Source organism: Lonchura striata, chromosome 6 (genome assembly GCF_046129695.1).
Source record: "Lonchura striata isolate bLonStr1 chromosome 6, bLonStr1.mat, whole genome shotgun sequence".
In the NCBI taxonomy this organism is placed as follows: Eukaryota; Metazoa; Chordata; class Aves; order Passeriformes; family Estrildidae; genus Lonchura; species Lonchura striata.
Window position 1 is genome coordinate 23,011,318 of NC_134608.1, and position 9,938 is coordinate 23,021,255.

A 9,938-nucleotide genomic window follows, 5' to 3' on the forward strand; every position below is an offset into this window, starting at 1 on the left:
AGCCACTGAGAGATTTCAGATGTGCCCCACCAGTTCAAGGCAATGTCAAGAATAAGAACAGTTGAGGTTTGGTTACACAGACTGAAGACAAAGCCAAGCTGTGCCATCCCAGATAGCAAGTCAAGGACTGAAAGAGTTTAGGAGGAAACTTAAAAGATCATTAGGAAGGATAAACCTTCCTAATACCCTCATGGCACAGACAGACTCTGACACAGGACTAAACTTGCCAGAGCACAATTTTGCTCAGATATGGCCTATGCGCAGCCTCTCATCACAGCGAGTCAGGCTGACTCTCCTCCTCTGCACTGCCCACTGATTACAGTGAGCACAACTTATGCTCTATGGTTTAGAGGTTTCAGGCTCTAATCTCCATCAAATTTCACACCTCCCCTTCCCTACACAAGCCTGCAGCTGCACAGAAAAGGTAATGGCATGAAACACAGGCTCACAGAGATGGCTGGTAGAGGGCAAAAGCCTGCTTGTCTCTGCAGCACATTTATTTTGCCCTCCTTGTGGCCAAGCACAGGCCTGTACCTCTGGTGTGCCTGGTCAGCCCAGGACACACAGCCAGCCTGGCCTTCATTCCTATCTCCAGAACATTTCTAAAGATTTAACTTTTGAGGAAGCGACTCTCAATACTGCTCCTTTCCATCTGAGGGAAGAGTCATATTGTCATATTGAGTCTCATATATCAGGTTTTCTATGTGCCCCTCGCCCTTTCCTGAGTAAGGCTGACAAACACTTTACTGGAAACTGACCTTTTGTCTTACCACTCTTTCATTCTTGGAAGAACTAAGCTGGATTCCTGTGCTAGGTACTTCTTGGCTTCCTTCTCGCTGCAATCACATGCTAGCCACATAAGCTGCTGAACAGCAGCAAACCAACAGGAGAGACCCACGCTTCATTCTGACCTCTGACACAAGTTTCTCCAGGTCCACAGTTGCAATTCAATCTTTTCCAGTCTCCCTCCAGCTGCTTCATCCTGGAAAAGGATCTATCTGATATACCTAGCAGAGAAGGTATTGAGAGTCTGTGTTGCAAATTGTTTAGAAATCTTTTTCTGGGAGGTCCTACAGTCATCACTTACCCAATGGGTCACAGACTCCCCCAGCTTTCTTCAACTACTTGGCCTGTTCAGAAGAATTTTCCTGAACAACTCTTCTAAGCATAAACAGGTGTTTTGTGCTTTCTCTTCTCCTCCCCCAAAAAGAAGCAACTTTTATCCATTAGGAGTTCATTATACCTTTGATAAGAACCAGGTAACAGAATGGACAAAAATCATAGCAATAGGAGCTACATTTTATATTTCAGAGCAACTCATGCTATTAATTCTGCAAAGATAAGGCCCTTTAACTTTACTAAAACTGAGGATTTCCTGAACAACACTGAGAGACCCTGGATTATTCATATCATTTTTAGCAAAGACAACAAGCTCTCAACAATTACACTATGACTATTACACTGCATATACTTTACCTTTCACAAGGAGATTTTTAGCCTGGTTGTCAGGAGGTCAGTGGGCACATTACTATCAGCCCACAGAAACAGTGTAACCAATTAACCAGAACATTTAGCAGATGCCTTAGAAAGGGAAAAATAACCTCTCCCTTCTCTACACCTTACACATAATGGAAAATAAAGCAATGTAAAATAAGGTTAGTTCTGCAAAAGTCCGTGCTACCCTCCTCACAGACACCATCAGTCATAAGGGACATTAATGGACCCTCTTACTTAATTTGCAACCTCTATACAGGCAGATAGGTCTCTAATACCTATATAGATAAGCTTGTTCTCAAAATTTGGTACATCATACAGAATCCTTTCACCCAAAACACCCAGCACTGTCCTAATCTCTGAGGATCTCTCCAGGAGATCAGGCTGCTGGCACTTTTTTTTAAAAAGGCTTTGGGGTAATTTTTAAACACACTACCAGGAAAGTCAACAACTACAACAGAGAGCACTGTTCAGATGACTTACTCTTCAGAGACTAATAAAGGATAGAAGGAATGTATTTTCAACCTAAATTTTGTGAAGGACCAGTCACAACAACACCATCATATTCAATATTCAAGTGTGCACAAGAATAGGCAACAAAACCAAGAGCAAGTAGCTAAGAAGGTGGTAAAAATGTACCCAAAGTCTTGAAATAGAAAATGACATGTCTAAGATTAGCTGCTAAGAGTCTCCTGAAAGAAGATAACCAGCGGTGTAGCAGCATAAAAAATTTAAATGAATGATTGATGGAGGAGTGCAGAAGTGGACCTCCTCCTCAAAGAAAACTATGACTCAGCAACAGGAACGCAGAAGCCCTGTAAAATTCCATAAATAGGTATAAATGTTGACAGAGGGGACCACCAAATACAGAAGGTCACTTAAAATGTTAAAAGACAGAGAGATGCTGCAAAAGCAAAAATACACAACAGTTAGAAATTCTGACAATGCCCTTGCAAGCTAAATAAGCATCATGTCAGGGATGATGCAGAGACTGCATTTTTGGATTCCATAAATACCCTTTTCTGAGGAAAACTTAGAAGAGGCAGCACAATTTGTGATTTCAACTCAGAACAGCACAGTGTGACTATGATCAGTATTACAGAATGGTTCTGTACTGGAGTGAAATTCAGCTGCCTTGCAGAAGTGACAAAAAAAGGAAACACCCTCCAAAACACTATAGCAATATATAACTCAAAAAATGAAGCTGCCTAACGGAAAAAAGTGTGTTAAATGGAAATGAAGGAGAAAAGCCTATGAAATTAAATGTTTGCAAGTGGCACTAGGATTGTACAAAGACACTGAGTCAGAGGCTCACTGTAAGCCTACAGGATATTAGCAAAATATTGTAAAATAAAGAAACCACAATTAAGTTAAAAAAAAAAAAAAAAAAAAAAGGAAAAAACTCCACCAGCTCTAAAACTGGACATTATTCCTTCAAGCAAAGAAAAATGACTGCAAGCTGGACCAAGCTAAAGCAAAACCATAATTAGGCCAAAAGAGGCACCAGAACAGCTTTACAAACTAAGTGAAAACTCTTGAAACACAACAAAATGAGGAAACCTGACAAAGGGGTCAAAAGATGATCACTGTGGAAGGACAACATTCAAGAAAGAGGTCTTGGACCATCATTCATGACATAATGTGTTATGAGTCGAAGATATTACTCAATTTTTTGAAAACAAATGTCTTCTATGAGGCATCAAGACCATCTGGTATTCATCTACATGTTCAAAAGAACAAGTCAACAGAAAATCCACACTACTTGCACACAAACATAATAAATGGTCTGTTACCAAATATTCAAATTGGGAATGAAGGAAGAGAAAAGTGATGATAATTTTTAAGAGGCTCAGCATAAGCAGAAGCTCCAGGAAACACTCAGACCAGCAGCCAGCTGGTTTAGCCAAGTGGATAGAAAATGTAGTAATCAAAAGATCTATGCTTTGATAAACACCAATACAACAGGCTTTTCAGAAACCATCATTTCAACATCGTCTTAGCAAGTTCCCAAGCCAAGACTTCGGAGAGTAAGGAGGATACACTCTATATTCTCTCTGGATTCAGCCAGTGAAACTCTTTTGAGAAGATGCTTGTTCCAGAGCTCTGGACAACACAGCATCATCTTATACTCTTGTCTGCATATTAAAGCCCTGTCCTAGGCCCTCCCTCCTTTTCTAACTAAAGTGCCCCTCAAACTGTAACCATGACATTTCACCAGAGCAGCTAAACCTTCTGACCCTATAATTCATATATCACAACCTGCAGAGAGCAGACAGCTATCCCCCTTCTCACACCCTGTGCCTCTCAACTGCACGTTGGCTTCCCAATACTTTGCTATCAGCACAGGTCCCAGCCATATTAAAAGCTAAAGGAGAATTGAAAACACCCAACTGAGATGCTGTTTAAGCAGAAGTTGCTAGATCCTACACAGTAAACTTTTGTACAAATTGGTGTCCAGAATATGCTTCTTCCATACCACTGACAGCAAAATTAGAAGAGCCTATTTAAATCCAGATAGACAGGAAACCAATGTACATTTTTGCACAGTTTACATAACTTTCTTGCAGTGTTTTAAGAAAAAATAAGGAAGTACACAAGTTGTGGAAGTAAAAATTGTCATCCAGCCTTGTGATGAGGCAAGACAGAGCTTAAGCTTGATTTGCTTTCCCGTTAATGTGGGAGACACTTTGCTTCTCCAAACCACACTTGCACAACCAAAGCTCATCTGTAAACAAAGCAAACTCCCTTCCACATCACACTTCTGCTCCTGTGGCATCATCTCATAATGCTTAATATGGTGCAATGCTGTACAGTGAAGACTCTTTCCCCTGTGCGAGTCACTCAGTGCCTGCCAGCCTTGAATGCACCTTCCCCCAGTCGGCTGGGAAAGAAATGCAACACAACAAAACAACAGCAGTAGACAGGAGAGAGAAAAATACAGAGAGGTTTCAGCTCCGACAGCTGTTTCAGCTCCGACAGCTGTCTCAGCTGCTACTGGAATCCTCAGTGGGGATATGCTTTGGTCAAGGACCTACCCCAGTCACCTAATACAGATATCCTGCATATCCTGGATATCCTGCAGGGCAAGTGCTGAGGGTGCTTGCTTGCCCTCCTGTCAGAAACACTGCAGACATTCATTTAAACTCCCATGCAGAACTTAACCCAAAAGCCAGCTTCTGTGAGAGAGAAAGGGGAGCTGCCTTTGGTGTATATCTGGGAAGGGAATACCAGATGAAATGGGTAGAAAAAGTTCATTTCAGGCTCTCATGTCCATTTATAGAAACGGAGGCATTCCTGCAAAAGCCACACTGCTATTTGGTCAGCACACCCTCCCACACTGAGCCACATTTGGGATCTTGGAGAGTTAGCCATATAGCACTCCTTGGGATCCAAGTGCTCTGATCCACCCAGCCCTTTTTTTGTCAGGAGAGAAAGGAAACAGGGCTGGAGAATGTCACCCATTAACTAATATCACTACAAGCAACTACACCAACATTAGCTACTGCCACTAAAATCTTCTCTATTCTAATAGCTAAAACTCAGACATACAGGGCCAAGCTAGAGGGCTGTAAGACAGAGCACCATCTGTCCATATTTGTAACAGGGAATTGTTTGAAGGGGTGGGAATCCTCCAGCAGAGACAGAGCAGCCAAAGACGGTCTAAATGTCCGCTCAAAGACTGGAAGACAGGGACTCCACAGGACATGATATATTTCCACAATGCTTCTTAGACTTTAAGATGCTGCCTTCCCTGAAGGACAAAAGGTACAGAACAGAGTTACCAGTGAGGCATCAAACAATGGCACATGCTCAGCACAAACAGCACTGTAGGATCACCAGCTCAAAAGCAATGGCTACTCAGATGTTGCAGACCCAATTACATGGCAAAACACACCTCAGCCACTACCCCAGGCAGACTTTTTCCCCCAGTTCAAAACAGATGAAAGGGCTCACCAGGAGTGAGAGAGAGAACATTACCCTGAATTTCATTCATAGCTCATCACCAGGTTTGTCCATGTCAAAGGTCATCACCCAATCACTTCAAGACAGGCACTCCCAAAGAGCTGCAGATACCATCTAAAACATCTGCCTCAGGCTGTTTCTGTTATGGAAGTCCTAAATCTCTAAAGTCACATAGCAGCTATATCAGAACAGGGATAGATCCTAAGATCCTAAGGTGCTGCATTATTTTTTCCCTAAAGCAGAGCTTAATATGAGGCTGAAGTTTTCTTTCCTCCCAAATCGCATCACTTTTTTCAAGCTCTGCTTAAAAGAAATAAAAAAAGGCAAATTACTGCAAAAAGATCATTTAACAGGCCCATATTCATACTCCCATCAGTGGCTTGTTTCTTTGTCAAAACAGCAAGAAACAGGAACAAGGTCTCTCTTAATCAACAAAAACCCCAATACTAGTAGCAAAGCAATACAAATCAAATCCACAAATGTTCTTTGTGTGCAACACAGTTATACACTTCTCTGCATGCTGCCCATGCCCCTTGCCCGTCAAGCTAAGAGTGAGATATGCATAAAACACAGCATATGCACAGCAGTTCAGAATGCACCATGGCAGCTGAAGGAGAGAGCTGGTACCTGGCCATCAGACTCCAGCTTATAAATTTCAAAATGCGATGAAAATTTACCTCGCTACCTAAGCATCTCCTGCCCCACGTTAGTTCTGTCATGCCAAAGGATCATGTGCTTCCTCATCCCCACATTACAGAAGAGCAAGTGTGCTCAATGAAGGGACAAGACCTGCTGCTCCAGCAAGCACACACTCCTGCAAATGTCAGTATCTCAGGAGAGCGTTCCTTCCACCACAGTCCTGTGGCCAGGGAGCATGATGGACAGGCTGCCATCAGTGCAGAAGGTCAGAAGCCTGTTTGCTGCTGCCTGTCAGGTCTGAACCACAGTCCCAAAGAGGGCTGCAGCTGATGAATCAATACAACAAAATAGTAACAGCATGGCCTTACCCAGACTGCTCTCTCCTATCCATCTTGTGTGTGGGACTTCACACTTCATAGATACCCAGCACCGAGATGCTCCACAGGGAACACTGCTGATGTACACACTGTAGTAGGCACACTACTATTGACAGCTGTATTTCATAAGCATGGCAGACAAATTCCTGTCCATATTAAAATACATCTGAAGAACATTCGTGAACTCTCCATAACACTTTTGCTTCCGTCCCCCAGACCTTCAGCATGAGGAAGATTCCCCATATAGATTTTTCCTAGTTTTCAAGCAATGAGAAGCCAGTAATATTTCAATAACACTAATACATTAATTGCAAAGTATCCAAAAGGCAAACTTTATTCTATACTTCCCCATACATGAGCTTCCATGACAAAGAAAAAGAATGGGAAAACACCTATGTATCTTCCTGCTAAAACACGGTAAAAGTAAAATGTCATTTAAACCAGCAGTGGGTAAACAAGAGAATGTGAACACATCCACTGGTGTTCACACTCTTCTAGAAGCTCTCCAGCACTGATTCAAAAGTCCTCAATCTAACCTGGTTCTGTACTTCAGATACCACAGCCAACAAATGGCCAGAAACAAGTGAGGTGATGTAGTAACTTACTAGGGATTGTTTGGCTTTTTTTAAAGGGCATTTAACTCCTAGTCTTCACTCTTCAGGACTAACTTTGAACTTGAGGGTTACCATCAATCAGCAAGCAGAGGCGTTGTCCTGAGCAAACATGGCCCTGGCAGACCGAGATGAGCCAGCAGGCAGGGCTTTCCTCAGGACAGCTGAAGTGCAGCCTGGGACCAAGAGAACACGAGCAGAAAGAGGACAGGCATAGCAAATAAAGAAGCAGTGATACTTCCCTGCTTCTTCCTGCAGTTGCTTGCAATTCTTAATGGAGAAAGACAACAGTGCATGGTATTCAATAACAATAATAATTAAACTAAGTCACATGGCAAGGAAAGGAAAACCATACAGTTGTAGAAAAATCGGCATAGGGAATAATTTACCATACTGCAATTACAAAACCATTGTACTATACCCTTTGCTAACACTCTCTAACAAAGTCTTTAACTACAGTCAGGAAAAATGTATGCTTCTATTTCTTCCCCCTGCCCAACCTCACCAGTAAACAAAATAGCTAGTTTTTATTCACTGGGATTATGCCTATGGGAATAAATAGGTCTTCCCTATGGAGTATGCTCTGTCTTTAGTCACTACAATTTCTGACTTCTCTGATTCTCTAAAAGGAAAGTCTGGGCTTAAAAAGCAAAGTCTATGTATGGAACTGAGGTCTCATTGTCATGTCAGTGCAACCACCAGAGCAGTGTGGAGCACCAAAAGGGTAGCTAAAGTTTGCTTTTCACAACCATTACATTAAGCCACTCCTTTTGGGACGCTGATGACTCCACGCAGTCATATAGCACAGGCAGACAGCCTCATTGTTTAGATTTCTAATGCACATTGTTGAGTAACTCCACCTGAATAATTCTTTTTAAAGTCTGACAGCAAAATGCTCAGTTACTTATTTGCTCATGCCAAGTTAGATGCTTTCCACTCTAAAGATTAATGTAAAAACACATAAAAACCAGCCCACTAGAACGGATGATAAAAGCAAAAAGGAAAGCTTAGGTGCACTAAAGACAAGTATGTTTTCTCTTTCCTAGATGTAAAGCAGTCCCCTTAATTCCCTGGTGCTGTTCTGCAAACTTCTGTTCCTCAAATACTATCTCCAAACATTCACCTCTTTTTACTTCAGCAGTATCTAAATAAATACAGAAACACAGGAAGAAGCAGTCTGTATTAGAAGCTACCTGAATTGAAAACCATTCAAATCAGAATGGCAGTCACTCACAGGCTGAATGGCCCAGGGTGGAGCAGGAGTCACATGCAGGGGAGTACACTGCATCTCAGAGCAAGGGGCACAGGCCCAGCAGCCAATGCCACATGCCACTTTCCTCTTCTTTGGGCCAGGGCTGCAGAAGAACCAGGCTTACTTCACTTATGCCTCATTGCATCAGTATTGGCTTATTCACTTCAACTGAATGAGCACGTGTTCCGGTGCAAGGGTAAAGAAGGTATTTCCCTGATCCTCTCAAAGCAGTGTAAAATACTATCACCTTTGTCTACAAGAAAAGACATTCACAGCTTGAAAAAGTGTGGGTCACTGGCCTCAGGCGCCTGTATTGATAAAAAGAGTGCTGGGGAGCTGACCGGACACTGGCCCGATGGAACTTTTCTTTTTCTCAAAGCAACTGCTTGTGGAAACACTGTACCAACTTTTAAGAGGTATGAAAGTGCTAAAGTCCTTGTCCTCCAGAGCCCAATGACAATGTTTTCAGCAGACAGCTAAACTCCTTTATCCCATCTAGTTGTCAGCAGGAAGAGGATATTGCAGCGTCAAGTCCAGATGCAACTGCAGATTTGAAAGACACTCTGCTTGAAACAGTTTCTCAGGGCTGTGCCTTCCCCCCAAGGCCATTCATAATTCTACTGAATCACAGCCCTGGACTTGGAGACTCACACACACAGGAAGTGGAGGCACTGGAGAAGAGCCTCAGCCTAAGACCCCCTCAAAGCCAGAATCATACGTAACCCCCCTGCTGCCCCGAACTTTGTAGATGGAGGTCCCACTTGCCTCTGCCACAACTATCAGCCGCCAGGCTAACACCAGTGACATCCTTCCAAAGACCAGATGCATTTTCCAGAAAAAAATTTCATTTAAATTCGGGTTATCCCTGCAGCTGCCCTTCAAGCCATGTACATCTCTTACCCCTCCCTGGTTTGCTCCCTTAGCACCTCCAGTCTCCGGCCAGGCAGGTGACAGCCCGCCCCACCAGCGCAGCCAGCCGGGGCGCAGCTGCCCATTACCTGGTTCCCAAAGACCGCAATGGAGCAGGCAGTGGAGACCTCGTGGGAGCCAAACCAGACCGAGGCGATGTGTGAGGGCATGCCCAGGATGAAGACCTGGGCCAGGCCGCAGATGACCTGTCCCAGGACAGTGACGGGGAAGAGGTGCGGCTTCAGGCTGCCCAGCTTCACCAAGGCACCCACAGCATTGAGGGCCGAGGCAGCCAGGGCGATGAAGCGCAGGCCCCTCTTGTCCAGCAGCCAGGCAACAGGGAAGAGCAGCGGGATGTAGATGAGCATGTAGCTCATGGAAAGCCAGTCGATGGCGAAGGCGCTCACGTCGTAGAAGCGCACGAAGACGTTGTTGACGCTGCCGTACTGGATCCACTGGAAGGCGTTGCACAGGGAGTAGCTGCTGAAGAGCAGCAGCACGGCCCAGCGAAGCCGGGACAGCCGTACCACGGCGGCGGCATCACCGACCCCTCCCGCCGCAGTCGACAGACTCGGCGCCCCGGCGGGCTCCAGCAACACCATGCCGGCACCGTGGGCCGCGCTCGGCTCGGCTCGGCTCGGCTCGGCTCCCCGCCGGCACCACCTGCCCAGAAGAGCCCGGCCGGCCGCCCTG

At 44.4% G+C, this 9,938-nt stretch overlaps 1 protein-coding gene across 1 annotated transcript in view; it reads right to left on the reverse strand.

Annotated features, from left to right (window-relative positions):
* FLVCR2 (FLVCR choline and putative heme transporter 2) overlaps positions 1-9,938 on the reverse strand; it is a 33,467-nt gene extending 23,529 nt beyond the window's left edge. The window contains exon 1 of the mRNA XM_077784020.1: positions 9,335-9,938. Coding sequence (XP_077640146.1) covers positions 9,335-9,847 — 513 coding nt within the window. The 5' untranslated portion in view covers positions 9,848-9,938. The remainder of the gene's footprint in view (positions 1-9,334) is intronic.